This window comes from Lepidochelys olivacea (assembly GCF_965140295.1).
Source record: "Lepidochelys olivacea isolate rLepOli2 genome assembly, chromosome: 1".
Classification (NCBI taxonomy): Eukaryota; Metazoa; Chordata; order Testudines; family Cheloniidae; genus Lepidochelys; species Lepidochelys olivacea.
Genome location: NC_140411.1, coordinates 44,749,610 through 44,773,391, shown reverse-complemented (window position 1 = coordinate 44,773,391; position 23,782 = coordinate 44,749,610). Strand labels below are relative to the sequence as shown.

At 40.2% G+C, this 23,782-nt stretch overlaps 1 protein-coding gene across 2 annotated transcripts in view; it reads left to right on the top strand.

Annotated features, from left to right (window-relative positions):
- MTMR6 (myotubularin related protein 6) overlaps positions 1–20,464 on the top strand; it is a 35,370-nt gene extending 14,906 nt beyond the window's left edge. Inside the window, exons 5-15 of one of the 2 annotated variants that reach the window (XR_014714257.1) lie at positions 129–257; positions 1,384–1,518; positions 3,557–3,689; positions 5,271–5,380; positions 7,543–7,668; positions 9,294–9,343; positions 11,006–11,206; positions 12,442–12,576; positions 12,663–12,789; positions 14,401–17,115; positions 18,563–20,464. Coding sequence is in view for 1 of the 2 variants with exons in the window: in XM_084649247.1 (XP_084505373.1) it covers positions 129–257; positions 1,384–1,518; positions 3,557–3,689; positions 5,271–5,380; positions 7,543–7,668; positions 9,294–9,343; positions 11,006–11,206; positions 12,442–12,576; positions 12,663–12,789; positions 14,401–14,661 (1,407 nt within the window). In the remaining variant the exon portion in view is untranslated. Of the gene's footprint in view, positions 1–128; positions 258–1,383; positions 1,519–3,556; positions 3,690–5,270; positions 5,381–7,542; positions 7,669–9,293; positions 9,344–11,005; positions 11,207–12,441; positions 12,577–12,662; positions 12,790–14,400; positions 17,504–18,562 lie in introns of those variants that run through there. The other variant, XM_084649247.1, reaches the window with a different exon arrangement.
- Positions 20,465–23,782: the final 3,318 nt, after the last annotated feature.

Sequence of the window (23,782 nt, the reverse complement as noted above, 5' to 3'; positions counted from 1 at the left end):
CCACCTTCTTATCCACAAAGCTGTCATGATTCATGCAAGGACAGCAGTCCACTGTAAGAAATCTTGCACCAGATTTGATGTAGTCTGTAAATGAAACACTTACATTGTACATTTATTTTGTCCTGCAGATTTGTGAATCCTATCCCAGAGAACTTTATGTTCCCAGAACTGCAAGCAAGCCCGTAATCGTTGGTAGCTCCAAATTTAGAAGCAAAGGAAGATTCCCAGTGTTATCATATTATCACAGAGATAAAGAGGTACAGTCTGATTTCCTTTCAGCACAAGTAGGCTAAAACTATTTCTCAACAGATGCCATTGGTCCAGGAAAGATAGGGAGGTAAGTATAATAACCCAGGTTAATAAAACAATCCTAGTTCCTTAATCTCTGACACTGCTGATGGCTAATGAGATGCTTAGGTCATACTTAGCCAACTGTAAAATTCTTCACTAGTCATTTGAATCTCTTAAAAGTTCAAAAATAGGGCCTTTAAGATTAGCTGATGATCAGATCCTCTGTGTTTTTTGTACTTTTTGGAAAGTCAAAAATAAAATCTTTTTGTTCCAAAATGCTGTGAACCATGGAAATATTTTGTTAAAGAGGGAGGAAGGGCAGGAAGAGAGAAAATCAAGTCCTGTGGAACTCCATAGAGGAGCGTTGTTTGTATGGAGCAGCAGCAGTCAATCTCAATCCTGATATATATCCGAGGGAATAGCAGTTATGTCAACTGCTCCCGTGAGTTCAGCAGTTTCTGAAGGGCCAGTATTGTAAAGCTACACACAGGCAACTGCCAGTTGTATCCACAGAGTGGATGTATTTGTGGGTGTTACCTGTTATGGAATATGTGATACACCCCTCAAAAAACAGTGCTGTCAAAGAGAGAACTACAGTTTTTATATTGGCCAGGCTGGAGACTGAGCGATCTGTAGAAGAGAACAAAATGATTGTGGATTCATCTTGTATTTAGGGAGAGAATAATTCAATAGAAAACATCCTGAGAGTGTACACACGAGACAGGCATTTATTTTAAGAAAAATGGGGGTGTGTGTTAAACTTAATTTTTTTCAAGAAGTAAACAGATGTCTAAGATCTTTGGGCTTACTTCCAAAATTTGGTAAACCTTTACATTATCAAAGTGCCATGTGATCTTCGAAGTCCATGAACAGCAGTCAGGGACTTAAATTTAAGGTCTACTATAAAAGTGTACTTTCATGTAAAAAGTTAGAGCATCTTTGCTTTAGTTCTTCAGCTTATCTTTCACTTCATAGGCTGCCAAATAAAATAATTTACTCTGTTTCAGCTCTATAGAATACACATCTGAAGCATTTTTTTAGAGGTGTTACTTAATATACTGTTGCTATCCGATTCTTTGTTTTCTGTACTAGGCTGCCATTTGCAGATGCAGTCAACCTCTCTCAGGTTTCAGTGCCAGGTGTCTGGAGGATGAAAATATGCTGCATGCAATCAGTATAGCCAACCCCGCTCGTCACTGCATGTATGTCATGGACACTCGACCTAAGGTATGTACCTTTGTCAGGGTTGCAGCTTAGGGTTCATCTTAAATACCTTTTACTTGATCACTTTATACATACGGAAGTGCCATTGGGGGCACTATGTGGCTCAGGTGTTGGGTGTATGCTGTATCATGCTATTTAATCTCTACAGCATCGGTTCTTAGTCAGGGTTCTGAGGCCCCTAGAGGATCTGCAAGCAGGTTTCAGGGGGGCCGCCAAAATAAACCAGAGGGTAGGGCCGGCATTAGAGTTGCTGGGGCCCAGGGCAGAAAGCCCAAGCCCTGCTATGCAGGGCTGAAGCCAAAGCCTGAGCATTTTAGCTTTGCGGGGCCCCCTGTGGCGTGCCTGGGCAATTGCCCTGCTTGCTACCCCCTAATGCCGACACTGGCTTTTAATCTACGGGATATGCAGAAAAACAGTTGTGGCACAGGTGGGCCATGGAGTTTTTATAGCAGATTGGGAGGGCCTCAGAAAGAGAGAGATTGAGAACCCCTGCTCTAGATCATTGATTCAGAATTGTCCCAGTCGATGACCAAAAGTATTACTGTTTCATATGATGATCATGATCTATGTGAGATGAGTTTGGTAACTCTTCTTATTCAGGCAGCTAACCAAAACGAAACATACATTTCACCTAGGAACTTGGGTGAAGATTTTTAAAAATGGGTGCCTACAGTGCAAGACTCCATATTCAAGCAATAAATGTTGTTGTTTTAAAAGGTGCTGAGCACTCATAGCTCCCATTGAAGTCAATGAGAGCTGTTGAGTGTTCAGCACTTGTGAAAATTAGGCTACTTATTTAGCTGCCTAAACATAGATTTAGGAGTCAAATTTGGGCACCCATTTTTTTAGACCCTGAGTTTTAAAACTTCTTTTAACTATCTAACTGGGATGAAATGTGTAACCTGGATCTGAACTTTATAATAGCATTGGATGTGGAGCTGGAGGGCTGTTTTTAAAAACCCAAACAAACCAAGCGCACACCGGTAGAATTATAGTGAGTATGCCTTAATGGAGCATGGAGAAATTAAGAGACAGAAATTGTAAAACTTAGAGCATCTGCAGGACAGTGTTCAAGCCCTAGAGTTTGTTTAGATACCACATTTCAGTAAGCAATTTCACATTAGTACATCTATACTTCTTTGGTCACTAATCAGATTAAGGGGTGGGCATATCAAGTGGTGATTATTTCCTAAACTCTGCTTATAAGCAAACTCCACCCATATCTGTTATCAAAATGAGACGTTGCTTAAAGTAGACTGTAGGTCGCCTCTCTTTTTTATGTATTTTGGTTAACAATAAAATAGTTAATCATATCTGATCAGCTCTTAAAGTTCAGCATTAGGACTACACTGAGGAGAGTGGTGCAGCTGATACTTACTGGAGCCATTGTTGCAGACTTTGGCAGATACATTTGTTGGTTCCACTCGGAAGTTCTTATTTTTAAATTTATGTGATCATAAGGACTAGAAGATTCAACTTTAATTGTAAAACATTAGATTCTGTAGCACAAGAGGGAAGCCTCCAAAAAAAGTGCTCACTTGTTGAGTGAAATGGAGCCAGCCCAGTTGGATTTGTTTTTGTACCTCATAATTTTGTAGATATCATATTACACTGATCTTTTTTCCCCTTCAAATTACACACCTCAGGTATCCTAACACTTCATAGTACTAACTTTTTTCTTTTAGGCTAATTACGATGTGGCATCTTTCAAATAAGCAATTATGATTTGGGGAAAGGAGAATTAGGAGTATTAATTCAGATTTGTCAGCTCTCAACATGATCTGATTGTTTTTACTTTTCATAGTCTTCTATGTATCATATCATCCCCCCCCCCCCATGTTGTCATTCTCATGTCAGAGTAATCCTTTCAGATTAGTCTGCCACAAATCTGATATCCAGAAGGATGTTTGGTATATGTGTGCTAGTTTTGTTTTTTAACCGAGTGTCCTGATGAAGATGCTTGGTTACTTAATCTATATTTTGATTGTACAATTTAGTTTTTAACTCCTGGTTTTAAATATTTGCGTTTTCTTCCACTAAGCTTAATGCAATGGCAAACAGAGCAGCAGGTAAAGGCTATGAAAATGAAGACAACTATGCTAACATTAGATTCCAGTTTGTTGGAATTGAAAACATTCACGTCATGAGATCCAGCCTGCAGAAACTTTTAGAAGGTATGTTTTTTGTTCTGTCGGGTAACAGAGTATGATTAAAAATAGGATAAGTGACCATCTCATGTCATTGGTCTATTAATGTTAGTCTATGCAAAACACCGAGGAACTTCCAAACTTTGTTACCGACAGCAGTGAATGTAATGTCTGTTATGGACTTCTGCGGGGTAGGTGCCAGTTTTAATCACAATTCCTTGGCAATGAGTTCTTATGAATTCTCAGTCATTTGTCTTAAACTATTTTCCTTAACATGTAATGTGTCTTGGGTGGAAGTGGGAAAATTCTGTTAGCATGTCAGATGGTTTACGGGAGAAAACCATTGGGGTTTATAACATGCATGTATTACCCCTGATTTTTCAATAGGACATAAATGTTGCAATTCTTGACTGTACTCACAAATAAAATACTCTGACATCTGAGTGCTATAAAATGTACCTACACTTACTTTCACACTCAGAAATCAGAGACCAGTTCTAAAAGGATTTATTTTGCACTAACTGTGCTACATCTTCACTCGCTCTCTGCTAAAAATTCTCTCAACTCACATGGTCATGTGATCTTGTGGTAGCCACGTGGGTAACTGTTTCATCTTTTTTGATGGCCAGACCTCTCAATCAGCTAGTATCAACAGTGCAGAACTATTTTGATTTACATGACCTGGTTCAAGCCAGATTGGTTGGTTGGCAGTCAGAGTAATGTATGTGATTCAAAGTGAATTACAGGCAAAAAGTTATTACCGTCTTACGATTTACTTGATGTCCTAAGTCCTGTTTCTTGCGGACTGACAATTGTCCACATCACAAAAAAAAACAATAGCCCTTCACGTTCAATAGCAATGAAGCACCCATTTGATACTCTCGGAAGACAGAAGAGAAATTAGAATGATTTGAGGGTGAACTACCCTCTCCTATTAATGATTTCCCCTTAATTTCCCTCCCCCACTGCCACCAGTATCACATCTGAGGTACATTAGTGAGGCAATATGGAGGAGCTTACAATGAGGAAGCGGCAGTGCATCTGTTCTGCAGATACACAAAGGGCTTCACTGTCCAAGGTCGTCAGTTCGTTGCACTATTCAAGCACTACATCTACTTTATTATTTAAATAAAGTGATTTACTGGAGTAATCATTTATAACTGTTCAAAACCGTAAACATTGTCTGGTTATGTGATTTATTCCCTGGGTAAATATTTTTGATAGGCTGTTGGGATTGTGGCGTGTTTATCTTGTGCTGTCCTTCCTCTGTTAGGTTAGGTAGCTCTTCCTATTGGGAGCCACTAATCCTATTTCCTTGAATGTTGTCATTACATTTTGACCACACTGGTGACTTAGTATCTCTTCACTTCTGTAACTCATGATCAGCTATCTGCAAGATCTATTTTAGATGAAAAATTATATTTATTACTCTCGTTTGCATTTCTGAAACATTCGGAATCTTAGACTTTTACCAAAAGAGGAGAATAATTCAAATAGATTTTTAAACTCTGGGGATTATCAGCCTATCCTGTAATTATTTTATTTTTCTCCACCTAGAGAGCTACAGCTCCATAGAAAGTTTTAATGGCTTTTTTCTTTCTATTTCAGTTAGTGGTACAAAAGCTTTGTCTGTCAACAGTTTCTTGTCTGGTTTGGAGAACTCTGGCTGGCTGCGTCATATCAAAGCTATATTGGATGCTGCTATCATCTTAGCCAAAGTAATTCATATGCTCCTTCTTTCTCTGGGGGAGGGATGGTGATTGAAAAGTATGGTTCTGCCTGTCACCATTCTATCAGGTATAAACTGGGGATGGCTGCTGCTGCTATAGTCTCAGTGGTTGATGTTTTGCTTCATTATTAATCTTAATTATGTTAGAAATAACTACACACCAAGTACATCATCGTGCAAACAGAACATGTTTCTGTACGTTTCGAGAGAACAGATGTGCCTCCGAATATTTTAGGTTTCTTTGAAGGCTGCCCACCTACCAGTGTGAAGAAAGGATGTTAGGTTACCCAAGTTTTATGCTAGGTAGCCGTAGTTTAGAAATCACCTGACCTGCAAATATATGAATATGGGGATGCAGGAAGCTAAATGTTCTGAGTGTTCCACGTAGTAGGGGTGAGCAGGGGACCAGTCCCACAACTCTAACTTTACTTCTTTCTTTCCTTTTAGTTCAAGTCTTTTCAGAGTCAAATCAGCCAGTTCCTATTCAGAGTGCCCCCCAACATACTCTGATACACAGCTATCAAAGAACTGTACTGGCGCTGACCTATAGGGATAGGGTAAGCAACTTTTTTTATTACATGGTGTGGTTTGCAGCTTTAAACCAGCTACTTTTGTTATATCTCTTGAGATATAAAATCTCTGCAAATCCACGTCATATAATAATTAAAACCCTGACTCATTTATAGGCTGCTACAAGTGATGTTCTGTGATACCTTTGTCACAGAACAACATGTTAGTGTGACACAGGAATAGATAGCTGATTGAATGTGACTTTGGGGGACCTGAATTAGTGGGCAGGGAAAGGGTAGGTTGAAGTGGTTGTATGCTCAGTGCCCTTGTTCATTAGAACAAATCTATATGTACGCTACTCTCTTTAACATCTGAAGATTTGCAGGTCACATTTTAAGAGGGATATCAACCTCTAAGTAGGGATGTCAGTGTGCTGGGGCTCTTAATGTACCTGGTGCTTTTCTGAGGTGTTTACGCCTTGCAGTCTTTGTCACCTAGAGGCATTCTTTACTGTATGCTGTTTTATTTATTATCTGCTGAATCTAACATGCACGACTTCATCTATGGATGAATTCACGAAGTGTGTACTTTTTTTGGCATGTTGGAAACCTATATTTATGCTGTGGGATGCTGCTGATAGAGCTCTGTGGAAAGACATGTCTCAGTGCATGTGGATCTGGCACAATCACACATACATGAGGCTCATAAAAAGTAGAAAATACTTTTTTGTATTTTGTGAAGCACTAATTCTTGTCTCAGAACTTTCTACTAGCTGAAATAGTACTTGAGGCTTGGGGCTATTTAGAGGTTAGAATGCTGGCATCTCTCTTAAACGTGACCTGCAAATGATTAGATGAATGAGGCATAAATTCCTATTTGACTGAGGGCTAGATTACACTAGAAGTACTACAGTGGTGCAGCTGTATGCCTTTGGTGAAGACACTATGCCAATGGGAGAGAGCTCTCCCGTTGGCCTAATAAAACCACCTCCGCGAGATGTGGTAGTTATGGCACCAGGAGAAGGTTTCCCATTGACATAACACTGTCCACACTGGCAGTTATGTGGGTGTAACTTACATCACTCAGGGGGGTGGCTTATTCATACCTCTGAGCAACGTAACTTGTAGTGTAGACAAGCCCTGAGTCCAAGCTAGTTGCTCCACATGCCTCCGTATTCTTGAGGGGTGGAGTAGACAGAGGATTTAAAAAAAAAAAAAAGCTGAGTAGTCCTTATTTGCTTTCGATTTCTGGGATGTGTAGTCAGGCTTTTTCCTAGCAGTCCATTGAAACTGTAGATGCTTCTGGGTACTTTAACTTCTTGGAAGCGGTGGAAGGTGGAAAATAAAATGAGAAATCACATTAATAGTTCTTGCCCCTTCAGTGGGCAAGCAGGAAACTCTGGATCTTGTGATCTTTATGGGGAGCATTATAGCATTGCATAGGGGAGATCCCAGCTTTAACTGACTGCAGCATGTTTTCACACATACAATAATTTCTGTGTGTATTGCCAGATGAGCTTCAAGTGCTGCCGTTAAAAATGGGCTGTGATGTAGGTTTGGAATAAAATGAGGTTTTGAATTTACCTAGGAATTTACCTCTTTTTGGAACACACATTGCTAGGCTTTGTTTTCCACTTTACAGGCAATAGCAGTTGAAAATGCAACTGTGCTAGTTCATTGCTCTGATGGATGGGACAGGACTTCCCAAGTTTGTTCCCTTGGATCTCTCTTGTTGGATTCGTATTACAGAACCATCAAAGGCTTCATGGTAAGCATCTACTCATACAACTAGATGGTTTTTTATTCTCACACCCTAAATCTAAGCATCCTAAGCGTGCAGCGTAACAGCATAAACTGATGCCTTTTGTAACAAAACAAAAATGATTAGATTGATGCACAGAAATCTTTGTTCTTTTCCATATAGTTTAATGTATTTCTAAAAAAGAGATGTATACCCTTAATCAAAACAGTCCATGAACAGCAAAGTGTGTATTTAGACTAATTATGTATGGAACCTAATTTATAAACAGCAGTACTATAGAGCTCCTTAGACACCTGCAGGTAAGATAAATATCCCAGGATTGAGGTTATAGTCACCAGGATTCTAAAGCATTGCCTATGAAATGTTACAGTTCTAAAGTACTTAAACTATAGTAGTAATTTGCTAATCCACGCACCCTAAATCTCATGCTTTATAATCTGGACCAAAAATTGTTGGGATCTCTCAGCAAAGATTTTATGGCAGATACTAGTATGTGATGACTCGGAACACTGTTCAGTTCTGGTCACTCTTTCCCAAAAAAGATGAAATAGAAAAGATTTAGAAAGAGAGTGACCCATGATTAGGTGCATGGAGAGACTACAGTATGAATGAGAAGATATGGACATCCTAGTTTAGAGAGGAGATGAATAAGATGGGATAAAATAGGTATATTCAAAAAGAGTAGGAAAATCAGGCACTCCTACTTACATGTTCTCAATACAGGAGATGCAGTGAATTTTAAAAGGCAACTTTTAAAATTAGTAGAACATGAGTGAGTAACGTGGCACTCACAGCCACAAATATCATTGAGGCCAAGAGTTTAGTCAGATTCAGAAAAAAGGATTAGCTATTTGTATGGCTAATGAGAACATCCATAGTCAGTAAGGATGAAAAGGTAGGGGATATAAAACTACGGATAAATGCTTGGGGCCAGGGAGGAACTTCTGCTATGGGCATATTATTTCATAAAGCATAATTATAGGATTTAGTGATTTCCCCTCTCTCCTCTCCACCCCCCATTGAAGTACTTGGTATTGGCCACTCTCAGGCAGGATGTCAGTCTGATCTGATCGGGCAGTCCCTATATTCCTAACGTTACCAAGATTTTATTATACAAAATGTACTAAATTATATTTTACTATGATACTGTTATGTATTATAAATTAAACTACCGTTGACAAAGTACATATGGTAATGCATGCATCTTGCATTTTTGTTCACCTACTCACTAATTTGCAAACATCAGCTATTAACCGTCTGTCTGCCAGTCACTTATGTGAATTAATGGGGCTCTATTTTACTCTAAAAAGTGAAGTTGGTTTAACATAGCCACTATGATTATCAGGCAGACAGTTGAGTCGACTAACAATGAAACTTTTTAAAAAAATGGAAACCAAGTTTTCAGAATTGTTACAAATGTATTCATTCAGCTGTCCTTTGCGAGGGTCCTTGAAAGTGTTGAAGACTATGCCAAGAAACCAAAAGAAATGCAAAGTGGTGTAAAGTGCAGTAACACACAGTGAATAAATAAAACAAATAAAAACAAAACCTATAGATAGTTGATCTGTCAGGATAAATGCACAGATCTAGAAGTTCATAATTTCTTTACATCTGATGCCTCTCTCTTCTAGGTTTTGATAGAGAAGGACTGGATCTCTTTTGGACACAAATTTTCTGACAGGTAAACAACATTTTTCAGCTAAAGTAGAATTGTACAGATTTGCCAGTTCGTGCAATGGTATCACACAGTCAACTGAGTTGTGCATATGCGACTAAACAGGGCTCAGTATTCTGCATCACTGTTTCATTGATACACATATATTTTTTTAATGGAACCTCTAATACTTAAATTCTGCTGCAGCGTTGCAAGGATTTTGTGCCTCTGAGTAAGCCAGCTCTGCAACAAGCTGTGTGTTTTGTTACGTGGTGCTTACTCAAATGCCCATGGGATAATTTGTTTCCATATCGCAAATATAAACTTCAGGGCTACCAAGAATTGGATGACAATAGAGAAAACAGATAAAAGTTAGCAACTGAGGCTCTTATAGGTGTCCATCGCTGTGGTGTCTGATCCTCACTTTTGTTGCCCTAGAACTGTTAATCCTGTAGTCATTGGGCATCTAACTCATTGAGTTTGACGGCTTGGAGCTGCATATGTGTGTTTAGAGACTGCAGCACTGATTCATAACTTTTCTTCAGCCATTCAGAATATATGAAACTAAGTTGTGCTGTAGGCTCAGGAAGCTGATGAGTTTGTTGGAATGTATTTTTTTCTTGAAAAATATATTAATGAATTTGAAAATACCACTTAAATAATTGCTGTTAATTGTCAGATGTTCCATTGATAAGCTCCATATGCATTTAATAATTTATTATCAGGTCTGTAAATTCCCAATTCTTTTTGGTCTTTTTTTATTCTTGGTCTTTTGGAGCAAAGTCCTGCCAGCAATGGTAGTTCACCTAGGAAACCTCTGGTATGGCTACACTGCATATGGGAGTGAGCCTGTCCACTGACTTGTGCTAGCACACTAAATATAGCGGCATAGATGGTGCTTTGATGTTGTGGCTTGGGCTGAAGCTCATGCTCTGAAGCCCCCCCACCTACCCCTAGGCTTCAGAGCCCAAGCCACAATGTCAAAGCACCATCTACATAGCTATTTTTAGCATACTAGCACGAGCCCCACTTGCAGAAGTTGCTGGACCTGGACTGGGATGCTTGCTCCTAGATGCAGTGCAGACATACCCTATCTGCTCTGACAGAGACTGTGGGGAGACTACCAATTATTTCAAGTTGGTAGATTCTGAATGTGTAGCACTGAGGCCCATCGCAATACCAGATATTAAAGAGTTACTTAACTAGCCTTCTGTTGTATATTATTTACTACAAATATAATTGTATGTCTATTATGTGATGCTGAAAACTCAGGATGAAGAGGAAGGATTATCTCAACATGGATTTAGAAGCCAAATTTGACACCATTTTTCCTCTAAAACCCGACCAGTTTCTCTTGAGCTGCATAAGCTGAGCCCATTAATTAAATTAAAAATTGAAAACAAAATTGTCTCTTTTGTGGCTCTGCTATTCTAGCCAGATAGGTCCATGAAACATGGTGTTTTGTCCTGGAGTGCCCTTCCACATCATGACTTATCTGGGGTGGAGTTGCCCTATAGGTCATAAACATGTACCTTATTGAAATGAATGTATTTCCTGACTGTCCAGTCAAAATAAATGCAGAAGATTTTGTCAGTGGGTGGTTTTTTTTGTTTTTTGTTTTTAAAAAGCTTGTTCACATTTAAAAACAATTTCTGGATTTCTCTGACGTCTTTGTGGAACTTTTTGTAGATGTGGTCAATTGGATGGTGACCCCAAGGAAATCTCTCCCGTGTTCACTCAGTTTTTAGAAGGTGTGTGGCATCTCACAGAGCAGTTTCCACAAGCCTTTGAATACAATGAAGCTTTTCTCCTTCAGATCCATGAACACGTCCATTCGTGCCAATTTGGAAACTTCCTTGGAAACTGCCAAAAAGAGCGAGAAGAACTAAAGTAAGCTGACTAATTGCAAATGTTCTTCATTTACTCCAGTAAACTAAGAACGTGTATAAATCTTCAGCTGGGACTCTCAATAAAAGCAACTAGACATGATCTATAATGGGGGGAAAAGTAGCTGAACTGCATTGGAAAGCACCAATGATTCTCACACGTCTGAGACCCTCTTTCCAATTTTGAAAGGAAAAACGCATGTACCCATATTTCATAAAGGGAAAAATGAAGGTATTTTCAGACTTCCCACCCCCAGCATTTTTTTCCAAAATGATTTAAGTTAATGAGGGGTAAAAACTTAAGTCAGAGCCCATTCTCCTTCTACTTCAGAATTATTCCTCCCTGAACATTTATAACTATATTGTCCAGTGATCTGAAGTGCCCAAGTTTTTTTTCCCCCTTTCAGAGTCATTTCTTGCAACTATGCAAAGCATTGTTTCCTAAAGCACTATTTAGCTCTAAACCCAATAATAAAATTAGTATTTTTGTTTATTCCTGGGATATGGCTAAAACTGAGGTATAGGTGTCATTGAGCTCAAGATGTATGACACAGGGACTGGAGAGAGGTCCAAGGAGCCTTATATTAAGTCTTCTTTAAAAAGTGGGGAAGATTACATCCTGTAATGAGATATCTTGTTACTATAAGTCTCATAGAGAATGTGGTGGTGGCTACAATAATCAGTCTCAGATTTATTACCTATATTGTATACAATAAGTTAAATGTTCTTGAAGTAGTTGGTGACGTGAGAACTGTTTCAGAATTTCCATTATCCCAAGAATATTTGGTGCTTGGCTACCTGGGTGAAAGGGAGTTTTATAAATTCACAAGATGGATGGATAGAAGAACTGGATAGTCTGTCTCATTCTAAATTCATGACTGCATTTCTGGCAATTGTGGAGGTGAAAAGCAACTATCTAGTTGGGATTTATTGTTTTGACTGAAGTGAACTGTAAGACTGAGACTAGTATTACTACTTTTCACCCACAGTTACTGTCTTGACCTTGGCAAAAAGAAAAGGAGTACTTGTGGCACCTTAGAGACTAACCAACTTATTTGAGCATGAGCTTTCGATGCATCGATGCATCCGATGAAGTGAGCTGTAGCTCACGAAAGCTCATGCTCAAATAAATTGGTTAGTCTCTAAGGTGCCACAAGTACTCCTTTTCTTTTTGCGAAGACAGACTAACATGGCTGTTACTCTGAAAGCTGTCTTGACCTTATTTCTGCTTACCTTAAGATTGAAAGAGAAAACTTATTCCTTATGGCCATTCCTTCTGGATGAACAAAAGAAGTATCTTAATCCTCTATACAATCGAGATTTTTCTCAGAAACTTGTCCTCTTGGAGCCTAACACAGTGTCCTTCAATTTTAAGTAAGTTTCATTAGGTACATTATATTTGCTTCACTTCTATTGTTAGACCGGCTTGTTAAAACAGTTTTGTGTTTTGGTACACACAGGTTTTGGAGAAATATGTACCATCAGTTTGACCGAAGTATGCACCCTAGGCAATCTGTGTTTAATCTCATCATGACCATGAGTGAACAAAATAAGCAACTGGAGAAAGACTTTAAAGAACTGGAAGCTGTGAGTATTGTAAATAAGAAATAAACTTACTCTGAGCTCTAACCTGAAGGACAAATTCATTTTCATAATGCTACAACAATGAAACTGATAACAGCCTTATATGACGCAGCACTTATTATGTGTAGCTTTTTTAAAGTAAAGTTTAGTTTGCATTGGTTTTAGTGTGTGTGTGGGGGGGGGGAGGGGGCTGCATTGGGTAGACATACAAGATTACATAGGCTCCAAACATTTTGCTCTTAAACTGAAATGATTCTATCCTCCTGTTGTACTGTGTATTGTCCTTTGGTAGCAGGAAAAACCTCACACCAGAAGAGCAGTTCATTTAATACTGGTTAAATTCTCTCCCTGATAGATAGTACTGTATGACTAATCACACATCCTTACAATTGTGCATCCTTTCTCTATAATCTCAACCAAGGAGAACAGAAATCTTTTAGTTACCTAAGCCATTGTTAATATGACACAGGTGCTTTTCCTCCCTCCTCTCTCCACCATTCTCTCCTGATCTTCCAACTGGGTAATCTAACTCATGCTCAACCCCTGCCTTTTGTTGGTCCTTTTCTTCTTTAGTTCCACCATATCCACCATTACAGTAACCTGAAGATTGGGGAGTTGGGGTGCGGGGAAAGATGTCTCTTCAAAATATGGCCAGGATTTGTAAGGACTAGAATAGATCCAACTGGAGATGGGTCAGCCTACCACAGGCCACAACATGCCCATAGCGTGACCACCACAAGGTCGCTGTTTGTGCAGCCCTTTAAATTGTTATCTGGCAAGTCTATTGTAGCTAAGTATTGTCACTTATTCTAGCAAAAACTTGTGAAGCAGGGTTTAGGATTGATTGATTAAGTATATTTTACTAAACTCTTTCATAGTGATCAATTAAGATGCTGAAAACTTGAAATTAAAATGTCATTAACCATCCAAAGTTCTCAAATGAACAAATCAGTGTTGCTGTTTGTAGCAAAAATCTTGGAATGCCAAATTGAAGTTTCTCTCCTCCTATGTATGATACTTCGGGAAGCAAAGTTTTTTAACATAAGGATTCTGTTAGGCTAATCCTGTCATAATGTCACAGATCCAGATTAAGTAATCTGAAACCTCCTTTTTAAAGCCTGTAAATTAATGTTTTAGAATATCAAGATTTTAGATTATCTCAAATATTTTCTCTCCTAACATCTTGATTGTTTTTTAGTAATTATCTACAGTTGCATGGAAATTCACAACTGAATCTTGACCCATTTTAATTTATTATACTCTGCTTTGAAAGGGAATGTTTTGGCTTTCTTATGTGGCCAGATTCTTGGGTTGAATGTTGAGGAATGGTTGGTTTGTTTTAGTTTTTGTTATACATTAGGTACTTAACAGGATTTTTACACAATCGGTGTCTCTAGCTACTTTGAAAACTCCACTTTGCGTAGCTGGGAGTTGGTGTACTGTTATATGATATGATACGATATTGCTCAAAAGGCCAAACCAACCAGTCAGGATGTGGCTTTGGACAAGTCTGTTGAAAGTCGTCTAATTAGCTTGGCTTCTAATTTTTATTTTTATCCCAGGAAATGCTGGGTACTAGGAACAATAATTTTAATAGATCCTGTTATATTTCAGAAAATGAAACAAAGAAACCGGCAACCAGAAGAACTCCTCACTAAGGAACCATTGCAGTCTGTCTATCCTGTTTCACCAGCACTTAGAAATTCTCCGTGCTTTAAGAAGGAGACGCCTCTGTTACCTATGAATGACTCCATTCGAACTATAGAGGGCAGCAACACAGCAGACAATCGCTACAGTGAATACATGGAGGAGTTGTCAAAAGCCGAGCCTGCTGTTGTCAGCTTGGAGTATGGAGTGGCAAGGATGACCTGTTAGTGAAACATTGAACAGTGCTTCTTTTTTTTCTAGACTGACTGAAATACAAGACAGATTATTGTGAGGATGGTCTGTTGCTGCATGACCAAAATCTGATTTGTATAATAGTGAGCTTTGTAGAATAGAACAGCATGCTAATTGTTAAGGAAAGTGTTTGCTGTTCTCTTGAGAAATAATTGAATTTAGCTGTATTTAAGGAAAAAACGTTGGGGCATTCAATGATCCTTAGTGACTTAACCAATTAAGGAGTGGTCTGTTTTGGATTTAACAAGTCACAGTTTGCTCTAGAGTGAGTAAAACAATGACATTACCGTAAGATGTGTGCATGGCAGCCAAACACAAATGGTCTTTCAGAACTAATTGTAGCTGGGCAGGAAAAACTTGACAAACATTCTATTTTAGAAACAAGTTGTGTGTGTGTATATATAGTATACAGTTTAAATCTGTATACTCCTATTTAATTTTGTCTCTCACTGCTAACTTTTGGTGTTTTAAGTGCCATGAAAAAGTACAGTATATTTCAAACTATAAATAGCTGGCCTTAAATTTGTCAAATCAATTGCCTTCTTGTCCTTGACTATTGCTGCCTGTAACATGACTCTGTTTTTATTTGTATTTGCTTGAATTGTTCTTGCTCCTTAAAATGGGATCAGATTTAGGAAATGTAAAAAAGCCTAAATGGTTATGCTATCAGCAAATGAAGCTATAAGAATGTTAAATCTTATGCTGAATATTATTATATTTCCTATTCCTTTATTGTTTAAAATATAATAGATTGGCCAACTTTTGTCAACCTAGAGGATTATTGTATTGACAGAACAATTGAAACTGATTCATGTGTACAGTTTTTAAAATGTTGAATTGTGGCAAGATTTGTAACTTGGGCACCAGTGCAAAGGATTAAAAATTGAGAGGTTTTATTAAACTAGCACATTGCTAATAGCTGAACAATGGTCATGTTCTCCTCAGACTGTTTAGCTATTAGACCTGCCATGGAGTTTGCAACTGCATAAGATTCTCTGGGTTACAGTGGCAGAAGGGAAAGTTCTAGGAGCAGTATTTAGTGATTTGCATAGTTTTCAAACAAAATTGCTGACTTTTAACAGAATTCCAACATAGACTCATAGGACTGGAAGGGACCTTGAGAGGTCATCTAGTCCCCTTCATTCATGGCAGGACTAAGTATTATCATTCTAGACCATCCTCTCACGAGAAATCTAAGTACTTTTGTATTAGTCTTTCATTTCAATAAGTTTCAATTATTAGTGAGAGTCCCCTTTAATGAGACTAACTTTACAAGATGACACAATCCCTCTTATCCTAAATTTGCAGACAGTCTGTTTTGGATGATTGTGGGGGGACAGCCAAAACCCTGTGCTGTTGGCCCATGAGTAGGGAGCACTGGGGAAAGAGCCAGGTTTACAAACCAGCTGGCTTTAAAGGGGTCATGGCATTTGGAGCACAGTCCCTTTGAAGCCACTTACTTTGGGAAGCCACTTAACAGCTTCATCTAGAAGAATACAAGCCTTGGGACATAACTGTACTTTAGTTAACAGGGAGGTTTGGTAAGAAGGAACATACTGTGTTTCTCACAGAGGTAAAATAAAATGTGTCCCTAGATTGCCTTTCATGTTAACTTCCACTGAATTAAGAGGCTTTGTCTCAGTCTCTTGTCATTTGCAACGCTTTCTGAATTGTTTCTATTGCCCAGGTCAGGAGGGGAATTAGGTTTGAAAACAGTAGCAGAAGAAATGTGAGTGCCAGCTCTTAAGTAGAGGTATAAACATTACAAGCCAAGGTATTAAACTCCCTAGGTGGTATAGTAGGTTAATGCCACTGGCTTTGCACTTCTGGGTTCAAATCCCTTTTGGCTATAAGTGAAAATGAGTTTAGTCTCATCCTAATTCCTAAAGTCTCTTTTATTAAAATTGCCAGCACACCCCACACACCTTGCCACAGTTGGCAGTCTCTCTCTGCCCCAAATGAGATCCAGGACTGTAATAACAAGGGCAGTGCAGGTCATGATCAAATTGCATTGGCAAAGCTGTCTAGAAAAATATGACCGTGTCTGCCTGCATGTAGCCAGAGTATAAATCAGCTGCCCATTTCACTCACCACATCACAAAATAGAACTTGGTGTGTAAATGAAGGTTTGTCAGAATCTTTTTATCGCACAAACACCTTCCTTATGTCCATCACTTTTCAGTAAAAGGAAAAAAAAATCCTTCTATATAAACAGTAAGACTGCCGATTTTTTCCCATTTCAGACATTGGTTGAGTTTGTTTGCTGCAAACCTGTAAGACACCAATGTGCAAAGGAAGGCTTTTGTGCCTTACTGGCCAGCCCCATTTGCTATGTCATCTTAGACTTGTGGTTTCCCATTACAGATGATCTCTGGTATTAACCTTGTTTCTTATTACATTTGCAAAATGGAGACTTCGAAAATAGCCAGGGTACGTATATCACTTTGTACTGTTTTTACTATCAGCTTTTATGGTGGCGTGCCACATATGTTGCTTTTCATAGTTATTGCTGAGAGGTAACAGACTCTAAAGTTTGTAGTTTACTAATCTCTTCTGTTTTGCAAAATATTGTGGGATGATATTTTTTACTCAGGATCTTTAAATACATGTGTACTGTTACGGCTGTCATGGAGCAAACCTGTTTCCTTTTGGTGATGCTAAAATCATCCTGTTACCAATTCTTCTTGGCCTTTTGTTGTTGAAGGGGCGCCTTTTGGAACAGAAGGAATAAATATGTCCCACTGTATTTTAGATCTTGGGGTAGGCATCTTAAGTCAACCTTGAAATATAATTAAAAATTACATGCTCAAGCACAAAATCTGCTTGACTATTCTTGTGGTGAAGACTAATCTTTTACTTTCCTGTCCAAAACAAAAATTACTCTCCTCAAATGAGCAGATGAATAGAATTTTATTAGGCTGTTTTGAACAGAGGCTTCTTGCTCAGCCCAAATAGCCCTTTTGAAAACCTGCCAGCTCAGCCTCCAGAGTCACTAGTTAAAGAAGCCCATGGAGGGAGGCAGCTGTCTCTCTTTCTTCTCTCACCATGTAGATTTATGCCAAAACTGCCCAAAGCACATGGGACCTGTGATGAAGTAAGCAGAACATGGCACAGTAAGCTCCAGCATAAACCTTGGCACCACTCCTGTGAGCTAGCCAGTTAGCCTGGTGGGGCCATGCAGTGTCCTTCAGGAAGGTTAGAGAAGGAATTAAGGGAACTGGTGGTATGAAGAGCTGTGCAGAAGTTTTCCAGGAGGAGCAGGGGAAAGGATTTTAATTCTACTATCTTACAGTATTCAAGAGGGTGGGCCTTTCTGTTGCTAGTAGAAATGCTGCTCCAACAGGAAATGCTCATAATATACTGCAGGATAGAGAGCCCTGGATCTATTCTTTTTTTGGTCTCTGGTCCTGTGGGTTGGTGCATAGACCAATTCAGCATGCACACTTTAACTTGTCCCAGGTACTGGAAGGGTGCTCTGGCAGGTCCTACTTCATCTGTCATGGAGCAACTGCAGCTGGAGTCTGTCAAGGCTGTGTTCCGATTTCGGAAGTTGCTAATAAGGATTTTAGATCTAAGAAGTGGAGTATGATTTTTTTTTTGCGGGGGGGGAGGTGTCATACTTTGGCTGTGTATAGAATAATGATAGATGAACTGAGTGTGACTGAAATGTAATGTCCTTTTTTGTTACTCAAAAATTCCACTTTGAAGAATCTGTAAAGGAAATGCTTTCTGTCATGAGAGGCTGGGTTTAATTTTAAAGTGGCCTTGGGTGGAAGGTGTAGTATGAAAAGAGCTTGGGTTATGGGAGTGGAAGTTAATTATTGTGGCGCTGTCTTTTTTATTACCATTTTAAATACCCAACTGTTCTGTTTTGTAGGACAACTGCGAAATCAGCATACTAAGAAATTAAGCAACGCTGAGCTTGTGTGTTTTCCTCACACGTCCAATTACAAGTGACCTAAATCGAGGGGGGTAACAGCCTGAAGACTAGCATGTCCATTTACAAAGAAAAATATGCAAAAGCAGACCTTCCACCAAGCTGCCTATCCCTGTGTTTTCCACAGAACAGTCATCCTAATGTAAATGAGTGTTTCAGATGAAAGACTAAAATTAAAGCAGGAGTTAAGCTACTGCTTTAACTGCACAGAATAATGCATGGTAGAAAGAATTGTAAGAAATGGCTATGATGTATCCTTTTTGTAGCAGTTTTCAAAGGCCTTTGTATCTCACACTGACAGTGGTACACACATCTGTAAAGCTCTGAGATAACTCATTACTCTGACACTGGTACATTCTAACAACTGCGCATCCATTATGGACTTAACAAAAGACCCCGCAGCTGTTTTATCAAGAGAGGGAATGAGGCCAGGACACCAAGGCTTATCCACTATTCTCTTATGAAAAGTGCCATAAATAATCTGAAGAAATTCCATGTATTTGTGTAGGTTTTTCTTTCTTTCTTTTTTTTTTTTTTAAAGTGAATGTTTGTGGAAAGTGTGGGGTTGGCCCTATTGGATGCCAGAGGCCTCACTCCACAGAACAAGTATAGCATAGGCAGTAGAGCTACCCATGGAAGATAAACCCATGGGATTTCTATTAAATTATTCAGATTCTTATTTTCAAAGTGGATAGTTGCTCACTCTAATGGTAACTTGTCTAAAGCTTGGTGATGGTCTGAGTTCTTATTCAGGTTGTACTCAAGGCTTTAAGGATCTTCTATGCAGTCCATTCAGATCTACACAAATGGAAGACCATGGACCAAGTGTGGTCTCCTTCATACTTTATTCCAGCTTTCAGGGCCGGGTCCTGGCATTTTGCAGAATCCCACCGTGACCCATAATATGACTAGTAAAGGAGGGAGGAGAGTGCTGCCCAAAGCATAACTTACTGCAGTCCTTGGTATTTGTGTATCATTCAAGCACAGTGGACATCCCAGTAATTGGGGGCTTGGCACAAAATCGCAGAAGCACTGTAGTGATGAACTCTAGCATTCTTAACACCTTGACTAAATGCACAGTTGCACTGATTCAAACTGTTTGGACACTTTAACATGCTTCAGCCTGGCTTTATCTCTGTAGTTTTCCCTATACCTACTGTGAAAGTCTTTTCCATTTTGACAAAGGGGCTGCTCACACAATGTATTCTAATCTCTACATAACTTTCCTGCCACATGAATATATTTACTCCCTTCTGTATCTTCATATTTTTGGGTTTTTTGCACATAAGCAGACAATGTTGGTAAATGTTTTGTTTTTTCGTGGTAATAGCACTTATGTTCTTCAAGAGGAGCAACCCTGACTAGCTTGTTTGCTTTATCTATCTGTCGTCTGATCCTTTTCAACAGCTTGCCTGTAACCTCTTTAACGAACATGTTTCCCTGTAGGAAAACTTGACTTAGTGTCCCTTTTCTAGTTCTCAGGGATCTCACTCTGAACTAGTGAACTTGAAAAACATTGCTTTGCCCTTTCTTTTCCGGGCTTGGAAGGAGCTAATGCCTCTAGACTTTCTCTTTAATAAAACACACTTTAATGTCAGATGCAGCTGATTAAAGAAAAAACATTCAACAAATACTGCATGTGGCTAAGGCGGAGAAAACAATCTTCATTTGTAGGATCCCATGCAAACAGACAGGCTACTTTATTTATTGTGCTATGTATCACATGCTGTAAAAAGTCACTTATACCTCTGTCCTGGGATCATGCTTTGACATAGACCAGTTCAAAAATTTTAACAAGCAGAATTTTGTAATGAATATTTTACTTGTACGTGCTTTAAAAATCATAAGGTCTAAAATAAAAAAACATGATCTTGCAAATCTGACAGTGGGATTATGAGTTCGTTTACTGTACTTCCAAATCCACACACACAATGGCAGTGAATAGTCTGTGTTGATCAAAATTACTTTATGGAAAAATCTTTTACCAGATGGCAATACAGAACATCAGCACATAAACCATCCTGTAGTCTATCCAATCATTATATTGGTTGGTTCAACAACTTTTAGGTGCAGGAGACCACATTTGTATTACAGGGCCTGTCACAGATTGGTAGCATGATCTTGGTCAAGTTAGCTACGGAGAAGCAGTTTAATCTAGTGAGTTGAACATGGGTTCAGAAGACGAGAGCTTCTAGGTGCATACCCAACATTACACCGTGACTCTGTGTGTCACTTGGGCCTGAATTTTCAGAAGTGGCCTTGAACTGTGTCTCTTTCAAATTTTGGGTGCTCAAATTAGACACCAAGAGTTTGCTTTTCAGAGGCCACTTCCGAAAAGTGGGCCTTGCTCCTTAGAATATTGATTTCCAGTGTTGTGAGAATTCGTTCATTAAATGTTTGTACAGTGCTTTGAGGCTAGATAGAAGTGCAAATTTTGTTCATTTAATTAACCTAGTTGAATTCATTACTTCATAATGTGTTTTGTTGAGGAAATTGAAGTGCAACTCCACCTGTGATAACTATTTTATTTGTTTGGCAATGCTCACACAGACTTCTGGCAGTAGCAGCTGTTCGCATTTGTTGGTAGCCCATATAATTCCCTCTTTCTTAAGCCCCATCTATATCTCTAACGGACCTATTTACAACATGGCTTCATTTTGTAGTGCAGATGGGGAAACTAATATGCTGAAGCCTTGAACTATCCAAGGCTTTAGTAACACAATGTCCTAAGCTATACTACAAAATGGAACTCTGTTGTAATCAGCCCATAGTCACCACCATAACTGTAGCATAGATGGGACATAAGGAGATTTCTGTGACCAGATTTGAAGCATTAAAGGTGATGGTTTATTTTAAAATACTTATTTGAGCATTTCCCCCTGCCTCGCCCTTGGGTGGCGCTGCTCTGTGGTAGAGCCTCAGGACAGTGCCAATTCCTAAAGCTTGTCTCATGTCCCATCATACCTTGCACCATACCTCCTATGGTGACTCATTTTAAAAATAAAAAGAATTAATAGTTTTAACTAAAGATTACAAAAAGATGTAAGGCATTGATTGGATTCTCTGTATGGCTACAGTAACTAACTGAACTGAATCGGAAAGTCAATGAGCATGTTCATTGATTGCTGGAGTTTTAGCACATGCCCGCTATTCTTGAATTGGGCACAGAATGTGGCATCAGCACATTTGTCCACAACTGAATAAAATTCAGTAGTGCATGGGGGGAAACTGATTTTAGTGATATACCCAGTAAAGTTTTTCTGTTCAAAGGTTGTGGGGGAAAATAGTTCTCACTTCAAAAATCAATGCTGTATTTCCCTTTATAGTTTATCACAGTCTATTCTGATGCTAGTTGTGCAAATGGTGGGAAAGGATAAACATCTCCACTGTTTCTGTTTTGTTCTGGTCTGTGCTCATTTAATTTAGTCTTGGTCCAGGCCAATCAAATAGAATTATTGCCTTAGCTTCAAGCTGCCTACATTTAGGAAATAATATACATGTCCCATACCTGAGGTTGCCTAGGGCGTTGGTGCTATACTTGGTAAAGAGACAAAATTTCAGCCATATGTGAGAATACATTGGACCCCATGCCCACCTGCTTAGAGAGTGGGACATAAAACATGCCTCAGTCCCATCAAGACAAAACTGGAGAGAAACATTTTATGAAAATCTATATATCCCTTATGTTTTACCTGTTCTGCATTAGCAACTTCTGCCCAGAAGGTCTGATACTGCAACTCCCCTTCAGGGCTTTGGCACCAGTTGCTGCTCATGTAGAATTCAATGGATGTTCTCACAGGACTGAGCCGTTACAACATTCCGCCCGTCCTGCGGTACTTTCTGCACCACCCGCGGAAAACGAGCGGCCTATATGTAATATGGCAGACTTGATTTTTGAGATGGCCCCGTTTTGGTAAAAGTCTTGGCCCGTGTAAGCCTTGGCTATGTTACAGATTACTTCCTTGAGCCTTGTCTTTACGCTATTCTTGATTTGATACCAGCTACCATCATTGAGTTCTGCTACGATGGTTAGGCAAGTGTGATTGTACATTTGCTATGGAGGCTCACAGAGTTTGGAACACCCTCCTCTAGGGGCCATCTGCAGTACCTGCCCTGCCTGCCTGCTTTTGAAAAGCAGCTGGGAACACTCGTCAGATGCAGGGTAGTTGTAGCCGTGTCAGTCCCAGGATATTAGAGCAGTGGTCTCCAACCTTTTTAAGCCCAAGATCACTTTTTGAATTTAAGGACAACCTCAACCCCCAACCCTGCTCCTTCCCCTAATCCCAACCCCACTCACTCAATCCCCCCTTCTCTCCATCACTTGCTCTCCCCCTATCAGGCTGGGGTAGGGGTTTGGGGTGCGGGAGGGGGTGCAGGCTCTGGACTGGGGCCAAGGGATTTGCAGTGTGGGAGGGGGCTCTGGGCTGAGCCTGGAGCAGGGGTGTGGGGTGTGGGCTCTGGGAGGGAGCTTGGGCGCAGGAGAGGGCTCTGGGCTGGGGCAGATTGTTGGGGTGCAGGAGGGGGTACAGGGTGCTGGCTCTGGGAGGGGGGTCAGGTTTGGGGCAGAGTGTTGGGGTGCAGGAGGGGGTGGGAGTGCTGGCTCTGGGAGGGGGCTCAGGGCTGGGGATTTGGGTGCAGGAGGGGATTTGGGGTGCAGGAGGGGGTTTGGGTTCTGGCTCCAGGGGGGGCTTAGGGTTAGGGGTTGGGATGCAGCCTCCCGTCAGGCAACACGTACCTCCCAGTTGGTGGTGCAGCATGGCTGCCTCTAAGGCAGGTTCCCTGCCTACCCTGACCCCCCGCTGGAAGGGGCCAACGTGCTCCTGCGGCAAGGCAGGCGGCACGTGCCTTCACGTGCTACCCCTCTCTGCAAGCACCACCCTTGCAGCTCCTCTTGGCCACAGCTCCCCATTCCCAGCCAATGGGAGCTGCGGGGGCAGTGCTTGCAGGCAGGAGCAGCGCGCAGCGGGAGACCCCTTGCCCCTGCCTGTGGGACTGCGCTGGCTGCTTCCGGGAGCGACGTGGGACCGGGGCAGGCAGGGAGCCTGTCTTAGCAGCAGCCCCTCTGTGCTGCCAGAGATCATGCTCGACTGGGAGATCCTCTAGAATCGACCAGTCGATCATGATCGACGGGTTGGTGACCACTGTATTAGAGAGAGAAGG